General features: G+C 34.0%; 1 protein-coding gene across 1 annotated transcript in view; it reads right to left on the bottom strand.

Moving 5' to 3' along the window:
• The window catches only part of LOC143388661 (roundabout homolog 2-like), an 89,798-nt gene that overhangs the window by 12,491 nt on the left and 56,793 nt on the right, over positions 1 to 20,514 (bottom strand). Inside the window, 3 exon segments of the mRNA XM_077108205.1 lie at positions 7,103 to 7,303; positions 9,071 to 9,343; positions 15,587 to 15,760. Coding sequence (XP_076964320.1) covers positions 7,103 to 7,303; positions 9,071 to 9,343; positions 15,587 to 15,760 — 648 coding nt within the window.

The raw sequence follows: 20,514 nt of genomic DNA, 5'->3' as shown, positions 1-20,514 counted from the left end.
TAGCTTTATACGTGTATCATGTTGATGAAGATTTCTGATTTTTAAGAGTGTTCCTGAATTTATATAGCCATAGCATGTTATTTTGCTCTATAAAAGGATGACCATATTGGGTGGAAGATTTTTTGGACAAATTTATTTAAAACTAAGTTTAATGGGCAACATGGATTATTCTAAAAGAACATTCCAAGTAACCACAGGGTTTGTATTGCATTACCTAACTGTTAATTTTTTGTGTACTCAAGACAATCAGGAAGGTATGATGCTATGTTCCAATTATTCTACATGTCATCTACATAAAGACATATTTTTTTAAGTCTTGGTTTATTAATTGCCTACAAATGCCAGTTACCAGGAGTCAAGAATCTGTATAATCTATGTGATAAAATTTTAGACTAAATTCAGTGATTGAGGAGCAAAAAGATGAAATACAAATGAATATAACTTCTTAGATATTTGTTTTGAAATAAAGGAGGTGAATAAAGGAACTTCACAAATAAAAAATAAATTCCTCACATCTTAGAGTTGTGAATTATTATGTATTCATTTTTTTGCAAAAGCTTTTTCTCCTCTCCCAGTCTCTTTATCCCAGAGAAATCAAACTGCATGAAAATCCAGGCACTGATGGTAGAAAGCTGATAAAGTGTTTAATAAGTGTGTCTCAGAATTCCTTTTCTCTTCAGTGAAGAAATGAACTACACACGACACCGAGAAGATGTTGGGGTCCATAAATAACATCACATTCTAGGCTTGTCTGTGCTGATGCAGTCTCAGGGAATTCAAAAGATGGAGCCATTGAACTATGTCATCCCTTTGCTATGACAACAGGACATGAACCGGTGACTGAGCCAATAATGCAGAGTATGAGACCTATTAAAGGGTCTCCTACTTGAAAACTGATCCTGATTGTTACATCGAATAGTTTTGAAGTACTGAATATATCATAGGAAAAACATAAGAAAATATAGTCAGAGCTAGAATTTAAGATTGCGTAGGTAGCACATGGGAAAATGTCACAAGTGGGAATTTCAGGAAGGTTATCTTCTACTTGACTGATTGACTATACATGTACAGTAGCTAACATATATTTCAAAGTCACATTTATTTTGAGCATACGTAGCTGATGTTCAACTTCTTGTTCTCAAAGTCGTGAAAACAAATGAGGGAGGACACTGTTATTAGTGTCCACTTACAAGGTTTGGTTTTATTTAAAAAGTGTATAAACATGCATTTTTTTTCTCCTTTTTAATTTTTTCTTTTCAATTTACTCATTCAAAATGGGTCAAACAGATTTTAGTTGGTAGCCAATTTCCGAGAATGTACCATCAAATATTTATTCCAATAAACTTATGGATGGTGAACTGAACATACTCTGAGCACTGCTTTTTAAGCACTTGCAATTTGGCTCTACCTTTGGTGAAATCAACTTTATATCTTAGTTAAATGAAACACAAAGTTGTATATAGACTGCATTTTTTCAATCATGAATTTAAGTGATTCAGTTTTATCCTCTAGTGTGTACTGTACATGTATTAGAAAGACAAAACAAGATATTGCAATAGATTTCATGTTTGGAAGCAGCCTGAGCATGTCCTAATAATAAATTCTTCTTTACTTGCTAGATAGTCGCGAGTTCATTTTGTTTGTTTCCTTGGGGAACTTCATGTTATATTCTGACTTAATGAGTTGGAGAGATTAATTATGGTAATTCAGAAAATGCTGTTTTAAAAAGCTATAATATAAATACAGCTCTTGTGAAACACCTTAATTTCCTTTTGCTTGTCGCCATTCTCTGATGGGTCAATTACAATGACAAGTAAAGTTGATTCTAAATAAAACTTTAATTATTTTTTTAAAGCAAGTTTAGTACATCTTTGCTATCTGCATATTTTAATGCATATTCAGCCTAAAGACTTAAAATTCCTTCTTTTGACCCCTTGCTTTTGTCAATAGCAAAATCCATCTTTCTTCTCTTAAAAACAGACTCGTTTTCTGATGTTCAGACTTTGCCAACACCATTGTTCCTTTGCATCTTCCTATTTCTACACCCCAGCTGAAAACCATCTAACAGAATGAGTTACACCAGCATTATCCAACCTAGCTTACAGTACAGAAACCCCCTTCACATTCAATCTTTTCTTCATGTCATAAGGAGTAAAGATTTGTGCTTATCACCAAATAAAATTGCAGTGCAAAATTTAAACATAAAAGTTACACAATTAAGAAAGCAACAAGACCTTTAATATTGTGTTGTGTTACACTTGTGTTACGTGTTGTATGTCAGTATGTCTGTATGTGTGTATGTTCATATATCATGCAGTGATATAACAATTGGCAGATGAGGAGTGCTCATGAAAAATTTTAAAAATGGATCCAAATTTCTTTGACTCACATGATTCAAATGGTTCAATTTAAATTGGGTAAACAGATAAAAGTAAAGATGTCTTTAAAATTAAGCTTATAAGTTTTTCTAGGTGTTCAAAAATAAAACCTAAAAATGTTGATGTCTATAAAATAATCTGATTAAATTCAAAATTTACAAGTATTGTTTCAAAATGTGAACAGAAGGAGGTTAACAGATAAAAAAGAAACTAGAAAGTTCTAGGTATGGATTTCATAGAGGAAAAATGTGTTTCTGGATAAGAGTCTATATGATGGTAATTTTAGGCTTAAAAAAAGACATGTTGGAGATATAATTAAATCATTTGTGTTCTATAACTGGGCTTGTTATCAATAAGATATGTACAGTTCTATGTTACCTTTTTACACTGAGATACAACTTAAGTGTATTTTTAAGTTAATGAGGGCTTAATCTATGTAAAGGTTTTATTGTAAAACACAAAAGTACTTTGCTACTTTTCTACAAAATGTTAGAAGCTTTCAGCCTTTCTTTAATTCATGTTTTAGATGTGATATTATGTTGTGTTTGCTCAAGTTTACAACAATTTATGTAGGCTTTATAAAATGATGTCTAAAAAGCAAAGATCAGCTTCAGAGCTATAGTAAAATTCATGAAGAGCCCCTTACTTGAGATAAGGCTCTATGTCCCATCTCACTGCATGTGAAAGTGACTATAAAAGAAATAGGCTAGATTTCAGTACATTAAAAGTTGTGTCCAAAGGTTAGTTTTTGTCATGATTACCAGGATCTCAAACAGGGGATATAATGTATAACTCCACCAAAATTCAAGGTAGCTATTATATGAACTAAATATGTTTTTACTCTTGATAATTTTATTTTGTAGTTTTCTTATAAATGGTCTAAAGATTGCCTGTTTTGCAGAGGTACTACTTTAAGAACTCACAACCTGGGTTAATTTAAGATAAGGAGTTATCACCTACAGGATAGAGAGATAGACATTAAAGCCCAGTGCTCTTAATATAAGGCTGTTAAAACTTATTTGCTAAATGTTTAAGATTAAGTTTTAAAATTAAAAATTTGACTCTTGCTGTCTGAGTCAGTCTGAGTCAGGGGATAGGGGACTTTTCCAAAGAGCTTTGCAACTCTAGGCCACATAACCTCCCGATCAGGGAGATTAATGAGACCAGTGGAGGACAGAAAGCCAGTCAGTGCATTTGCTGTGAAGAGGAGGGTCATCAGAAAAGGGAGACATTCCTGATGCTTCTGAGGGAAGCCACATGGTCAAGCAAGGCCTGGACCCATCCTAGCGCAAATGGCACTAGCAGATCTGAGAAGCTGCTGTAAGTTCCCGAGGACTCCCAAGGAAACTTGGCTGACTGTTAACAATAGATAGAAACAAAAGTCAGTTTGACTTGCTTCATCTTAAACACTTAGCAAAGACAGTCAAAGCCAAAACACAGCTATTCCTGGGCATTTTAAATAAAATAATACTTAAATGTAACTTCCATAAATAAGTAAACTGGATTCTTCAAAAGAGATTCTCAGACATGAATGCCTGATAACTATCAAAAGGAACTGCCAAAGTAGTTCTTAGTTCAAGGCCTTTATTTCTAACCTACACAGGTAGGCCTGGTGTTTGCTAGTATGGTTATCCAGCCCTAAGTAACAGAATTAAAGATTTCTCTATTAGACACAGAGGTCATACTAGTAAAAGGATTTTGCAAGTCAGATGACATTAAACTGTATCTTAATGTTGTGTTTACATCCCTGACAATTCTGGCAATGTGACAAATATCCTTAAAGATTTACATACTCAGATAAAAGCCATGTTCTCAGCAATCTTAGCTCCTGGTTCTTGGTACTTCCTGGTGGAAAACATTGTTAGTCTTTGTCTTTGCCATCATACTCATTGGCATGTTCCTGTGCTATGAGATTTATTGCTGCATCAGTCTGGTTCCAGTACTAATGAATTCTTTTTTCTCTTATAGACCGCCCATCACTCAAATGGCCCTCCAGCCAATTACTTCTCAATCAGACTTCTATCATGGACCCACTCAATAGACCCGATTTTTAAAGGGGGACTCCAAACTGCTTGCCCCACACCGTCCCTTTTCAGCCTGAAGAAGCCAGAAAGATTTTCTTCGCCCCCCTTCCTTACAGCAGTAAGGAGTTCCTAAATTAAAAGGGGGAATGAAGCCAGATTAAAAGTTAGGTAGTCAGTGTAGTTAGGTAAATCTAATATCGAGTGAAATCTAAAATGGAGGCCATGCTGGGAATGACTCAGGGAAAACGCAGGACAAATCATGGAATGTTAATGAAGTCCTGAAAAGGCCCTAGGCCAAAGTCCACCTCAAGGAAATGTTAATGGAGCCTGGGAAAACAGCCCCAACAGACTTGGAGATAGCCCATCCCAAAAGGTGATAATTAAGCCCACCTGTAGACCTCCAACCTACAATCCATCACTGAAAGAACTATAAAAAGGGGAAACAACTGCACTTCCACGGATTCCACCTTTTGGGTCCCCTTCTTCCTCCGGGAGAAGTCTTTTCTGCTGTCCTTTAATAAACTTCTAATTTCTGTTCTGACAAAAAAAAAGTTACACAATTAAAAGTTAATATATGGAACCACAGCCTATTAATTCACATATAGTAAAACAAACCAATAAGAACAGACAATAATAGGAACAGAGCTAAAAAGAGTTAGCTTGCATAGCAATGCACAAAAGAAATTATATACAGAGAAAAATCCTTTTCTTCCTGGAGGGCAAGTTTTGTTTTCTTTCTTTTTTTTTTATATACTCCTGACAAGAAAGAGTTAAGGTGGATGGTGTACTTAAGAGAAGAACACAAGTAAAATATCTGTGGGATATGTGTGGCTGTGTGTCTTTACATTGCATTTACAGTTCTTTTAATAGTACATAAATAAAAGAAATTGTTCATTGCACTGTTTAGTGTCATCACGTTCATGAGTTGGGACCTGATGATCCTTCAGAGCAGCTTTGTATGTCTCCTCTCGGTTACTCTAAAAAGAGATGGAAACAAAAGTCAGGAATAAAGCTCAAGAGTTAAATGATGCATTCTTCTATCCTGACCCGCATATTCAAAATCAGAGCAACCAGATAGTAAATGAAGATGAAGTCATCAGAAAGATCTTGGTGTGTTTGTGTAATTATTTTCGTTGAACCAGAGAAACAAGGAAAATAGAAACACTGTAGTATCTGGAAATTTAAAATTCAACTAGAGCTATTTTATTTTCACTCCCTGAACACCTACGATTATGTCAATATAAAATTTAAAGAAAATTTCAAGTACCCATGGGCCAAATGAAAAATTATAAATAAATCTTAATACTGATCTGATTGATAATAGCCAATAATGATAACTCAGATCCATAAACGATAAGTTTGAAACTATTTTCCCTTTTCATTAGCTCATGAACTCCTCCAGCCTGTGATGTGAGCATAATGGTAATCATAAACTATTTTTCCATGAGGAATTCAAGAGATCATAAAAGTAGCTTTGTCTTCTCATGAGCTATAATCAGGCAAGTGGTTGAGAACATTAGAAGCCATGGCTGTTCTCTTAACAGACTTGGTTAAGCTGAATTCAAAGAAGCAGTTGACAATTTTAAGCAGGCATCATTATAATAGGGAATAGGGAGTTGGTAAATTTCCTAATGGAATTAACACAAATTCAATGTTTTTAATTGGACGAACTGTGACATCCCTATTTTTCACCATTACCTCATATTTTTATATTTAGAAAATATGAAAACCAATGCCAGTTCTTCATTCAAAAAGATAAACTTAATCAATAGCTATATCATTATAATAAAAATATTGTGAACTAACTCAAATCAAAGATCAAATTTTTTTTTTAAGACTGACTCCATAAATTTAAAAAAAAAATGAATGAAGAGCAAATAAATGAAGAATAGGAAGAACTACTAAGAAGACTCTTTAAAGTACCAAAGGGCCAGAATTTCTCTCTTTTTTATTGTGCTGAGTTTAAAAGAGCAAGAAAAGTATCCAGTGAACTACATTTAATTTAACTTGTAAGTGTTGAGACTCTTTGCCCAGGTTTAAACAATTTTCTGTTGTTTTATGGTTGTTTATTTTGGTAATGGGGTTTGAACCAAGGGTGCTCTATCCTGAGCTACATCCCCAGCCTTTGTTATATTTTATTTTGAAACAGGATCTTACTAAGTTGCCCAAGTTGTCCTCAAGCTTGTGATCCTCCTGCCTCAGCCTCTGGTAGCTAGAATTACAGGTGTGCACCACCATGTTTAAAGTAATTCTTACATAGCATAAATCAGCTTGAAATATAAATGAAATATTTATGTCATCGACCTGCTATAAAAAGCAATCATCTACGTTATGACCAAACTTGTTTAAAAATCATTGATTTTTTTTCCTGTAGCAGGGAAAGTTTTCTATCATTCTTAAATTTGTTTAATATGATAATATTATTAATCTAATATTTTTTCTGAATCACAATAAACCATAATTTTTATTATTTTGGTTCTGGGGATTGAACTCAGGGATGAGCTACCATTGAACTACATCCCCAGTGCTTTTATTTTTCATTTTGAGACAGGGTCCTGTTGAGTAGCTGATGGTTTTACTAAATTGAGGCTGGCCTCAAACTTGGAATCCTCCTACCTCAGCCTTCTATGTCATAGGGATTACAGCTGTGCCACACCGTGCTTGGCTATGGTAGCCTTTTCAGTGACCTAAAACACTTACATAATTCACCTGTAAACTGTCCTTGACTATTTGAGCCCATATATCCTATGTCAAGAAGGTCACTGGCATTGCGCTGGTGGCCTCCCCTCAACACCTCTGGTTTCCTGGGTCCAGTGGATCCTTTAGAAGAAGCTGTTCCTGATGAGCTGTGGCCACCTGGAGATGGGAAACTGGGCTTGCTATAGGGCACCAAGGCCTCCTCTGAAAAAGAAAAATAAAAAACAATAAAGGGCTAAATTGAACTGCAGCCTGGGAAAATAACACGAATTTAACTCTTACAAGTTAAGCTCAGAATGGACCATTTTACTATTTCATTCTTTAGTAAAATTAAAATTAAGAGGTTTAATCAAGACTGGATATTAAAGGAATTTCCATGTGCAAGCAACATTTCCTACAATAGGATTTGAAGCAGGATTAAATTAAAAGAGATCTTGGGATAAGTATACACTGTTGTATATTATTTGCAAAACTTAAATTCATTATAAAAGAGAGCAGCTTACAGTGAACTACTTTGTTTCAAAAAAAAGCATATCTTAGAATAATTTCTAGAGTTCAATGAGGCTTCAATATTCCCATCAAAACAGAAGGAACGTGGTTTTGTTTTAGTTTAAACCACAGCAATATTTTCTCAATCAATTTAGATCAAGGATTTTGTATTAACAAATTAAGTAAGTTTCTTAAATTTTTGTTGTTGCTTGGGACATAAATATATTAATTGAAAGGCTAGGAATTTCATTAAAAGAAAAAGAGAAACCCACCCAATTTTAACAAATGTGATAATATTTATTTTGTATATTGTCTCCCAACAAATAACTGATCAAATGTATTATGAATAATTATTTAATATTTTGAATCCTTCTTTCCTTCTCCTTTTCTCCTCTCTTTATTTCTTATCTCTCTCTTCCTGTCTTTCTCTAGCTCTTTCTTTTCATCTCTCCACATCTTCCTCTCCACCCCAACTACTCTATTTCTTTCTTTCTTTTGAGGTTTTGGCCATTAACAAGTGATTAGATGATGAAAAAATGTTGGCTGAATTTACTGTTTCTTGCCTTAGATAGTCTTTAATGACAGGGATCACATAATTTTTCTCTCACAGCTTGAATGGTAAACCATTCCTAAACATTTCAGTAAATCTAGATATTGAAATTGTCATCTTCTGGCCCTTGCACAAATTGAATTTTTCAAAAACTTGAGCACAGTGTTGTAACAAAATGTAATTACAGAAATGCATGGGGAGAGGACTTGTCTAATAAAGATTGAGTCCAAATGAATATGGAATATGTTTCAAAAGTTGTGTGCATGTGTATATGTTTATTAATACTCAGTAAATCCTGATGCAAGATATTCCAAAAAATGCAATAGCCTCACCCCTAATTAATGTCCAATCAGAAACCATGAAATTTATGTTTTAACATTTCCAGGAAGTGTGATTTATAAACAAGAGCATTCTTGTCCCCATGTGAACAGTCATCTACATTTAATCAGTTAACCTTTTCCAACATGAGGTCTGTTGGTTGGTCATTTATTTGTAAATTTATAATCTCAATTAATTCACCTAATTGACTGACAGGAGCTCTCCTTTCAAGTGACTGGTTACTTCTGTCAAAATGACAATCTCCTTGAAGGTAGAGATTAAACTGACACAAAAGCTGAAATTTAGTGGTCTTAAAGCTACTCAATAGAAAAGGTAAAAGGCAAAAAAGCCAAAATTGTCCCCTGAGACCGTAGATGAAGGCTGGAGATCTCTTGGATTCAAAGACCTATGGAGTGGTCAATTTGAGGAGCAATCACCACTGTAATCAGTTTCAAGGAACATGCCTCTGAGGTCTGCTTGAGAAATTCCTACTTCACTTACTGACTTAAGGCAAATATCTCTTGGATGCCCTTAAACAACTGCCATTTCTAGAATACCTGGTAGAAAATAAAAGGGTCACAGCCCACACTTGCTTGGGACTGTGCAGAACACACCTGATCCAACCCCTTGTTTGTGTGGGGCGTTTTGTGTGTCTTCTTGGCGTTCTGTGGAGCTTATCCATTCCTGGGTTTGTCGTTGCCACTCTAGGGAGGTTTTGGCTGGACAATCCAAGGAGCTCTTTGGGTCTTCTAAGCTGGAGGCATGTTGTCTCTCTAGAGAGCTTCCTTTTCTCTCTGTTGAGTTTTCCACATGACCAGCATGCTGGCTCGGGCCTATTTGCTGCCTTAAACCCTGACCTGGTGGGGGATCTGGTTGTGGTGGAAGATCTAAAAATTTTGAATAATGTTTAGAATGGACTAAAATTTAATGAAAAAATACAGGTTTTAGTTCAAGTTGGAAAAAAAAAAAAACTCCTGCCCTCGTACAAGTATCACCCATGCAAAAACAAACAAACAAAAAAAAACAGAGAAAAATAAAAGTCAATTATTGATATGTAAAATGCATATTATTGGTGTCTCTGCTGTCTTCTACCACAGCATCATTGAAATCAAATTGACTGGATTCATCCAACTGTTAAACATGGAAAATGTTTTCAATTGCACACTGGGGCTAACATTCAAGGTTAAAGGGCAACCTAAGGGTCATAATTTATTTTCATCCTTCCCTTTTGAAAGTAGAAATACTATGGCAAAAAATAAAATAATAACATCACTAGAAATTCTAGCAACTGTGCTAATAAAAGAACAAAAGCCAGCCTGCCAATCTCCATAGGAAACATCACCCTTGGGAAATTAAGAACTATATGCCGTATCATATGCAACATATGATTGCCTTTACCCAAGTATGTGGCACATTTAGCAATAGTCAAAGGGTTAAGCTAACATTTATTAAATGCAATTAACATTCTGCCTGACAACCAATTCTGGCTATTCGTTTCATGAGTTAGCTAATGAGTTACAACTAATATATTATAATCTTCCAATGTATTAATTTTAATAAATAATAACCAATGTTCAGCATACAGATTGAATATGCTTTATGGTACTAGAGTTGGCAATATATCATGGAAATTTGAGAAGTAGTGGAATAGATAATTTTTTAGAAACGCTTTTTAAATTAAATATCAGAAATGAAAAACTTTAAAGTTCAAGTATCAGCAAATTTTTCATTTTCCTTTTATTAGCTATTCATATCTAAAACTTTGTGTCTTGAAAATCTTCCACTGTGAAATCATACTTCCTTCCTTAAATATTACACCAGCTGAAATGATTTATTTTTTTTCCTTTAGTACTGGGCATTGAACCCAGGGGAATTTTGCCACTGAGCTACATCCCCAGTTTTTTTAATTTGTTATTTTGAGGTAGTTTTGTAAGTTGTTGAGAGTCTCATTAAATGCTAATGATTGAGGCCAGCCTCAAACTTGTGACCCTCCTGACTCAGCCTCCTGAGTCATTGGTATGGTAGGTGAGCATCACAACACCCAGGTTTAAAATAATTTTTAAATCCTTCTAAATATTCATTTAGCTTGATTTATTGTGATTTTGTGTATGCTATTGCGTACTTCTTAGTTTATCCTTAGAGTATTGGCAATTATGTTATTTATTCATAAAAAGCAAAAATCATGTATACTATTTATTTCATTAATTAGAAGATACTGTACTTAATATAGCATTGTTATGACACTTTTATAACCAGGTTCTTATTTCTAATAATATTATCATTGAATTTTAAAGGGAAAAGTATAAATTTCTTATATACAAAAAATAGCTTTTTCAAAGGAATGTTAAACTGGTCATTCTAAGATTTATACTTTGTCTTAGGAGCAAAATTATATTATTCTCTACTGCACAGAGAATCTGGAGCACCCAGGTTGGATGGTTACTAGTTCTTATGTATACTTTTCACATTATATTATGAATTTCTAATTATTGAGGGGAACAGAGTCTCTGTCTGGGAAAATAAGGTTTTATTCCAAACATTTCTTCCAAGATGAAAAGCTAATGTAATGTTGAGATATCTCTTTGTTGGATAATCTAATGAGTTTGGGACTCCCATCACTAAACATTATTATAAATGCAAATTAATTATTTCATTTGAGTTATTGTTCTTAGAGAGACAGCAAGGAGAAATTATAAAATTTGCTTCCAAAATAACAGATCTTCACATTGATTTTTACTCTCCATCAGAGCAGCTTAATTTCTAAAATGGTCAAAATGGTATCTGCTTATGCCAGCTAAAACTCTGAAGACTATTTAATATAACCTGAAATTATATAGCTTCATAATTAAGTAATATCCTTGAAGACTGTGTCTTCTAAGAAGAAAGGGCATTGCAAGCACATTGAAATAAACCAACGGGAAAGGGAAATGGAATTGCAAATGGCTATAGAAAAATAAAAAATATATAAGCAAATACATTTTATCTAAATTAAATTTATTATTCAATTGTAGGTTGATTCATCTCAACAAAGTCAATTCACTAAAGAGTATCTTACTAGACTACTGAGAATTAGCTATTGTCAGGTGACCACAATCCCATGACATAAATGTTGTTATTGTCCTCATTTTTTATTTGAGAAACTGGGACCACAAAGAAATGAAGTATCTCCATTCTGGATCTTTCCTCCCAAGAACTGCAGACTCTTCTAACCAAATCTACATGGGACAAATCCACTTGGATATTTAGAAAGCTTTTCAAATTGCACATATCAGAACTGAAATCTAGTTCCTCCTTTATAAAATGTGTGTCTTGCATGATATTCCTCTTCCCCACCTGTGGCAATTTCATCCTACAAGTTCACCAAAGCTATGAAGTGACCTTTAAGCTTTGCTTTACTAATTTTATTAACAAGACCTGTGAGCACCATTTCCAGAATTCCTCACTTCTCATCGCTTTCACTTATTTCTGACTTGTTATGAATCCCCTATGTTGCTTCTACAGCTTCCTAAGTATGTGATCTGTTTTACACCTTTTCCCCATTAAATATAACACAACAGTGGAGACGATCTTTTTAAAAAGAAAAACAGAGAAGATCATGTCACTCCTCTGCTCCCCCCCACCCCCCACTCCCCACCCCTCTCTCCAGTAGCTTCCCACTCAACATACTGTAAGGCTGATTGCAACACTGCAGCTTTAAGGTCCTACATCATATGTGCTCTTTTGCTTGTCTGACTTCGTGTTCTATTTTGTTTTTATGCTTGCTCTAGTCATTTTTCTCCCCTAACATTTTTGGTAAATAAGCCCCAGATTTTATTGCTGTTTTTTTATGTCTTTGAAGGACCTTTCCTTGGATATCTTTGCTTTAATTCTTCTAGTCTTTTCTCCAATGTCACCTTGTATGTGAGGCCTTCCCTAAAGAACAGGGCCCCTTTTCTGAACAGGGCATTAAAAACCAGGGGAAAGGGAACACAGGTTGTAGTCTAAGGAAAATCAGTTTGTTGGGTAGAGAACTGCCAATTTTTACTCAGTGTGTTGGCTTCAAAGGTATTTTTTGACTCATTATGCAAGTGGATAGAAGATGTGGATTCATCAATGTCTCCTTAGGTGTGCCTGGGTTTTGGTATAGCTTTTGGGACAGACACAGAAATATCCATTCCAATTCTTCTGGGACACATGGAGGATACTTTCTAGTACTAGACACCATGGGAGAGAGTTTTTGATAATGACATATGAGACATGAAATAGGTTCTTGTCATTAGAAACTCCCAATGACCACCCATTATCTGTCTTTGCCTCGCTCAGAAACCATAAATATTTCTGAAAATAATGCCATCTCAATTCTGGAGAGACCTACACCCTTACATTACTGCTTAGAGGAGAACCACCTGACCTTGATAGATGAGTGTGTCAATAAGAAAGTATCTTTTACTGTGCCAAGACACTGAGGGTTAGAGGTTGTTTGGTAAAGCAGCTAGCAATAATTACCCTAATTAATATAGCCATAAAACACTATTGTAAAATCTATAATGTAAAAGTTTTATTGTAAAGTGTCCATACACTATAAACTACTAGGCAGCAATCTTCCCAAAAAGAAAAGTTTGATTTTATGTAAAGAAGTTTTGAATTATTCCTGACACATGGATTCATATCATGTAAGTGCCATGTCATAAGCATTTATTGTAAAATAACAATATTCTTAAGGCCTCCAAAATAAATGTCCTTGTTTCACAATTAAATGTGTCTGGATTGCACATGTGGGAAGATATGTGAGCCAAATTTCCTTTGCAATAACACTTAAAATATATCTACTAATAACACATAATTCATAATCACTTTTCAAAATTGAAATTTAGCGACCTATTTTTTTTAGAAAGATAAGCAATATATTGATCATGATTTAAACTAGGAGGAAGATAGTTTTATGTGAACATATTGAAAAATCTTGCAGAAAAAAGGATTATAGAAGAAAAAAGAGCACTCTACTTTTTGTATATTTAAATTGTATGCCGTCCACATATACTACATATGGTCTTCAAAGATTTGTAAAAAGAACACACTATATTTTTCTCTGTTGCCACAATATTCTGAGCAGAAAAAAATATATAAAATTATTAATTCTCCAAGTTGTAGCATATCAGTGAGAGCAGTCTTTTCTATTTAGAGTGAATAAGATCAACACTGCAAACTGTTCTAAGTGCTCAACTAATCTCCAGAGCATGTGGAACAGAAAGGCTTTGTTCACCACAGGGTATCTATTTAGAGAGAATGAAAAACTCAATTGGACCCTTAATCTTCATATTCCATAGAAACACTTCCCCATGAAAACAAAATAAGCAGGATATATGAACAAACCTGAAAGCTTTTAGAACAAGCATGTTTGGCTTTTTTAAGCCTTCTTAGCATTACAGGGTGACAAAAGAAAGCACAAAGATGGCTGCCTGACACAGAGTGCCCCTTCCCACAAAGGAAAATGCTTTTTTTTTTCCAAAACAAGCTTCATTCTGTTTCATAATGATGGATGTAAGAGTGCTAAGGACTAGGTCATAGCTTCTCAAAGGTGGATGTCCATTAATTTTAACCCATGGAGCTTCAAAACTTCCTATAATAGTATTATACCTCAGAATAATCATGAATGTCTCCATGGTTTATTTGAAGATCTCCCCAAATGTTTCCAACATTCAGCATGGCTAGGTTAATCCTAGTGTTTAGTTGGACAATCTCAGATAAAGTTTGTATGCTTATGAAAGATAAGGTTGAGAAGAGGGAAGAAACTCATTTTTGAGTCTCACTGCATACTAGGCACTTTAAATATAATTATATATCCTTAAATATACTTCATATGTGCTTATGCTTAGAATAAAGTTTCATGATGAATATATTTATTCAGACTTTAAAAGATATAATAATTAAGTGGAAAATGTGGGAAATAGACTATGCTCTGAGAGCAGTTGAAATACTCATTATTGACCATGGATAACTTCCAGTAAAAATATTTTCTGAAACTAACTATTTAAGCAAATATTCAAAGATTGGCTATTCAATTAATTGACATACGTTGGCAAACTATGACCTATAGGCCAAATTCTGCCACTATTCTATCAATAACGATTTATTAGATATTAGTCACACCCATATTTTCATTTACTATAGCTCTACCCATGCAATAATGGCAGTGCAGAGTACTTGTGGCACAGGCCACATGCTAAAAAAAACTCCAAATATTTACTCTCTGAATTTCAATAGAAATATATATATATATATATATATATATATATATATATATATATATATATATATATACTAGCCCTTTGTTATGGTCCAAATGACTGTATATCCCTAAAATTCATCTGTTGAAATCCTAACCCCAGGTGATGGTATTGGAATATGAGGGCTTCATGAGGTCATAAAGGTAAAGTTCACATGAATGGGATTAGTGCCCTTATTAATCACACCCCAGAGAGGTCTGTTCCATCATGTGAGAATTAATAAAAATGTACCATCTGTAAACCAGAGTGTGAGCCTTCAAAAGATTCCAAATCAGTAAGTGCCTTGATCTTTGTACTTCCACTAATATTAGCCCAGAGATCCATGAGAAATAAATATTTGTTGTTTAGAAACTTTCTGCTGTTTATACAGTTATGATTATCTGTTATAGCAGCCCAAGTAGACACTCTTCAACTACATAACCGCTAGCATGTTTTAAGCTCTGAAATTCACGAAACTAAAAAATTACTAAACCATTTCAAGTTCTTTTCCAAGAGTGAAAGAGATTATAATTTCATATCATAAATGTTCTGATACTATGACATGTGCACATGCTGCTTATGTTTTTTTTCCTAACCTTTAAGTGGAATGTTTGCTAAAATACAATAAAGAAAAATTTCAGAAGGGTAGAAAAATCAACAGTTAAGAGTGGTACAGCTTCTCTTTCTTGGGGATTAATCATAAAGACATAATTCCAGATTGTTGAGAGAGAGGGTGTTTCACGTAAGCAAGACCATTTTGCCAGGTTCCTGCCTTGTATGTAATGAGGCAATGCCTAATCTACCATAGATATTTTAATCTGAGTTAATGACCAAGTAGAATGCATCTCTTCATTGAGGAAAGAAGAGGAACAGAAATCAGCCTACCATCTGTTATTTCTTCCCTTCGGTGAGGCAGTGCTGGCTGTTGGTCCATTCGCCCTCCCTTGTGTTTGTTGGTGGGCCTGGGCCTCTGACTTTGATTCAGGGCTGTGCTCGTGTTACTATCAGTAGAAAATGGGCTGGTGGGTCGAGGTCTTTGAGAGGAGGTAAAGGCTTTTCCTAGAAAGAAAACAAAGGGAGTGGGGTATAGGGAAGGTCATTGTAATGCACTGATAATGTCTTGTATTTTCTGCTCTTCCTAAGGCTAAGTCTGTGAACCTACCTAGAGACGCCATTGGAAGATACCAAATATTGGTGCACCTATAAAAATAAATATATGCCCTGCTACATATAATGTGTTCAATTTTTATAAGCTAAGAACATCCCACCCACAAAAATATTTCAAACAATTGAACATAAAACAAATCCACCAATCCAAAGCTTCATACTGCTTGATTAGTTTTTATATTACCTTGAAAATTTTAGTGATAATTTTATAGTTATATGCAAATTCATGAAACATTATTTCTCAAAATTCAAGAGGTTATTTCTTAAATGAATTGCACACTGTTTCATTTTCACCCCTGAAATTTTAAAAAATCTGAGCACAGTAAAAAATGCCTTGTAGTTTTATTTGAAAAGTCTGCTCAGGTACACATGCTAAATTGACTTTACCACTTATATGCAAACAAAATGAACTCTATCTCTTAGTGGAAACTCAATAACATCAGTGTAGAGGATAGCAGGTTAAAATCACCTTGTATATCCAAAGTGAAGTAGGTATTTTGTGATTACTGTATCTTAGCAGACTTCAAATTCTTATGGACGAATGAATTGTACTATTTCCCTTTCTTGTGGTTTAGTACAAAAGAAGTGAAATTTATTCTGGGAAAAGGTTACCTAATACATTTTCAAAAACGTCTTTTAATACTGTTTATTATAGTAAGAGAAGGATGGTTTATGTTCATATATTTATTCTCTTGTCATGTTTTCATTTCATACAAACTTATCCTACATAGTTTCATTTTCCTAAGTCAATGTTACATGATGTTGCTTAATGTTTTATTAGCTATTAGCACACATGCAAGAAATGCACCTATTCTGTCTAATTTATTAGTTTCCTTGCACTTTCTCACTGTTCTGCTTACAGCTAATGCCACAAAAAGCACTCAGGCAACATAAAGTTTTTGACTTATGCTTTATAAAGCAAGAAAATTCAAATAACAGTTATATTACAACATATTTTAGATTGGATGCTATATGAAAATAAACCTCTGCAATGCTTGAGAAATCATTTTATTTTGCTTGAAGATATCTAATACGTGCTCAAAATAAACATTGATGATATAATTCAAGACAATTTCCAAGGCTCACTTTTCTAACCTGAGAGTTTAATAAATATCAAGAGCATATCACTTTTATTTAATATTTGAACACTACAAAGATTTAAAAATGCATTTGATATTTCATTAGTTTTTTAAGAGAGCTCAGTTTAATTCATATATTACCATCCTAAATGTGAAGTTAAGAAGTACATATACAAATATTAGAGCATAATCATGCCAAATTGTTGGTTTTTTTTCCCAGAAAAACAAATGATTACAAACTGCTAATCTATTTTTAGAATTAAGACTGCATTTCTTTTTGTGGAATGAGCAGCATGTGAAAATGACATAATTGGTCCTTTATATTATTACTTATTACTCTCAGAAATCAATATTAAATTCTCTAATGTACAATATACACGTAGTCATCATTTTATTCAACTTGCAAATGCAGTAGGTGTATCTTTAATTAGCATCCTTTAAAACATATAATAAATTATTGTATTAAAATCTTAGCCAAACAATAAGACCCTCAGCCATTTGAACTGTTAGACTGAAAGCCTTACACCTATTCACCCCATGCTGAGGAAGGTTTCCCAGAAACTGCATTTGTAGAAAGAGACGGGGCAAAGGAAAGTAATGGAGATAAAAGCTGAATAATTTTAATCACTAGGTTCATTATTAATGTGTGCAGATTTTGCAAAGTGTGAGTTATTGAAAATTTAATGGCAATCTGAGTTGCTGATTTGCCGTAATATAGAAAGGAAGTATATTCCAATTAATCAGCAGAACCGTGAAGAGAAAGGGATATTAAGGATAGAAGGTAGTAAGTTGGAGCCTATTTTTGGCTCTGCAAAACTTGCATCAGGTCAGAGTTCAGACAACAGAGCATCCCAAATGTTCATGCATATTACAGAGAGCCCTGCAGTCAGACTTGCTGAGAAAGAAGAGGAGAAAAAAGGTAAGTGTCCCAAGGACAAGATTCTCTCATGCAAAGAGTGTTGACTTTGGAGTCTACAAACCTGTTCTTGTAAGGCTGGTTCCATCCAGCCTAAAACCAGCTTTATCTGCTGCTTCCACCAGTGCTTGTGCAAAACTGCCACTGGCAAATATGGAACCATCTGAGGAGCTACCTACACTAGATCTATGACTAGAAAAGTTACAATCCTCATCAGATGCAGAGCCCCATCCATTTACCAATGAACCTAAAAACAAATGTAGTTGTCTAGTGAGTTTGTATATATTGCATATCTCATGTGCTTGCAAACACTATACGAATGAGCAAGTACACTGCCTCGACTCCTTGCCACTTTGAAGTTTCATCATGGATTCCTTAGCTAAACATTATCCGTGTTTTAAACACACTTAGTACAAATGAAAGAAGCTTGTGTAAAATCGGTATTTGTTTAAAGCACATGTGCAAGACATGTTCCAAGTGGTTCATTTCTTACATTGTTTAAATTGTTACATGATCATTTTTCCAAGCAAGAACTCCTATGTGTATTTTCTACAAGTCAGGGATGAACACTTTTATTGAAACAAATTATGGTTAATTTAAACTGATCGGTGACTTGCTTGAATAAATAGTATGGGTATAATTTGAAGTTACTTCAGAGGGCAATGGTAATCTGCATAAAAACTTGAATACCGGACCTTGTACGTACAGTTGTATTTCATAGAAGATCTGGAATTATTTTAAGATTTTAAGGTGAACAGTTAATTACTGTTTAAATAACAAAATACATCAACTAAAATGTATAGATGACATCAAATCAACTAAACATAGAACATAGGAAAATGTTAGTTTGCAAAAGTGCTATTAATTTCAATATATCTTATGCTTTCTTTGATTTTTAATATTTGAAGAACTCTAATTTTCTCTTTAACACTGATACTTATGAAATTAGCCTTTATGGAGACTATTATCAGCATTTCTATCAATTTTCTTTTTCAAAATGAACTATGGCAGTAGAGTAAAAAAAATGCAACTTTATATTTAAAGAAAATACACTTTGAAGATATTGACAACTTTTTTTCTTTCTAGAAAGTCACTTAGTATTTTATGCATATACATACACACATATTAGATAAAAGCACACTGGGAACTTAACTCATTATGTAATAAAATTAAAATTGCAGTACATATTTAAGTTGGTGTACCATTAATTCATGACAAAATAAATTATCAAGTATTGTTTACCCTATCTTCTGCTTTTGTTAGAAGAGGGACAAAAAAGGACTTACAAAAAGTTAATTTAGAATTCAGGCTGTCATGGTACAATAACACGGATGCATGCATTCTCAAGACAGAGAAAACTGAAACTGAAAGGGTTAGAATGATCTGGAAGTTAAAAGGGTGTTAAGTGTAGCAGAGAAAGATAGAGTCTTGATTCTATTTGCCAAAAGCACAAAGATATACTTTTTACTTTCCAAACAAATTCCCTTGACACAGACCACTGCAAGGAACCTGAGATAACACCAGCAACTGAGCCTCCTCTGAGAGATTCATTTCTAGGTTAATAATCACAAGTCAAGGATCAACAGCCCAAAATGAAAGAAGAAATGATGCAGTGGGTCTTGCAATATAATGCTACAGGAGATAAGAAGAAATCAAAGTGATTCAGCAAGGGGTCACAAAAGAATATGAAAGTCGAGAACTGGGAATAGTTTTAAAACATTCAAAAGCTCAGTTCCAAACCCTTCCATGTGATTTCTGTTTTTCTAAATGTCTGTGCTCACTCTCCAAACAAGCATCTCCTTATTGTTATTCTAATTCATCCTGACACTCCTTTTAGCGGATTTCCTTCTAGTCCCTTCTATCTTTCCTCATTGTTATCTACATTATCTTTTCAAAGCATCAATCTTATACTTTGTTCCTCTGTTTAAAGTCTTACCTATAACACCAATGCACATAAAAAATTAGGAATCTGAGACCTCCCCCCAATATTAAGCCAGCCTACCTTTGCAGCCCATTCTGTCCCACAACTAGTGTAATCTCACTCTCTCACCCACACATCACTTCCCATTTCTTGACAATACTCTGTATTGCACCAAATCTAATAATCACTGCCAAACTTTAAAGTTCAAATAAAATACCATCTTTATCACCTGGGTTCTACCTTCAACATTCTATTAGGGTGACTCCCTCCTTTGTTGTGAAAACATTGTGCATGCAGTAGTCTATCACCTGTCTCCCTATATTTTGTATATTGTATGTATTTTTCCTGTTCCAGGAAATAAAACTCTTGACATTAAGAACTATCTCTTCTTCACTTCAGTATTTCTTGTACAGGGTCACTGAACAGTAGGAATTCAATGAACAGTGGGCATATGGAATTAAATGCATTTATTGTTTTTTTATTCACTGTAAATTCTTTGAGTGATTATATTTGATGTACAATTTCTTAGCAATGACCTTTCTTTAGTTGCAAAAAGAATGTTCTTACAAGCATCCTCAGAAAATTTATTAAACAAATTAGTGAATATTTGTTGATTACTTTGGAACCATGGGAAAAGCAATAACGTCTTCAAGTAAGAAAGTAAAAATTGTACTATATAATTTTTATTATATAAATTAGGATATATATTATATAATAAAGTTCATATGAT

The sequence above is a fragment of the Callospermophilus lateralis genome, unplaced genomic scaffold (genome assembly GCF_048772815.1).
Source record: "Callospermophilus lateralis isolate mCalLat2 unplaced genomic scaffold, mCalLat2.hap1 Scaffold_196, whole genome shotgun sequence".
Taxonomy (NCBI): domain Eukaryota; kingdom Metazoa; phylum Chordata; class Mammalia; order Rodentia; family Sciuridae; genus Callospermophilus; species Callospermophilus lateralis.
The sequence above is the reverse complement of the archived record's forward strand: the minus strand, read 5'-3'. Positions and strand labels throughout refer to the sequence as shown.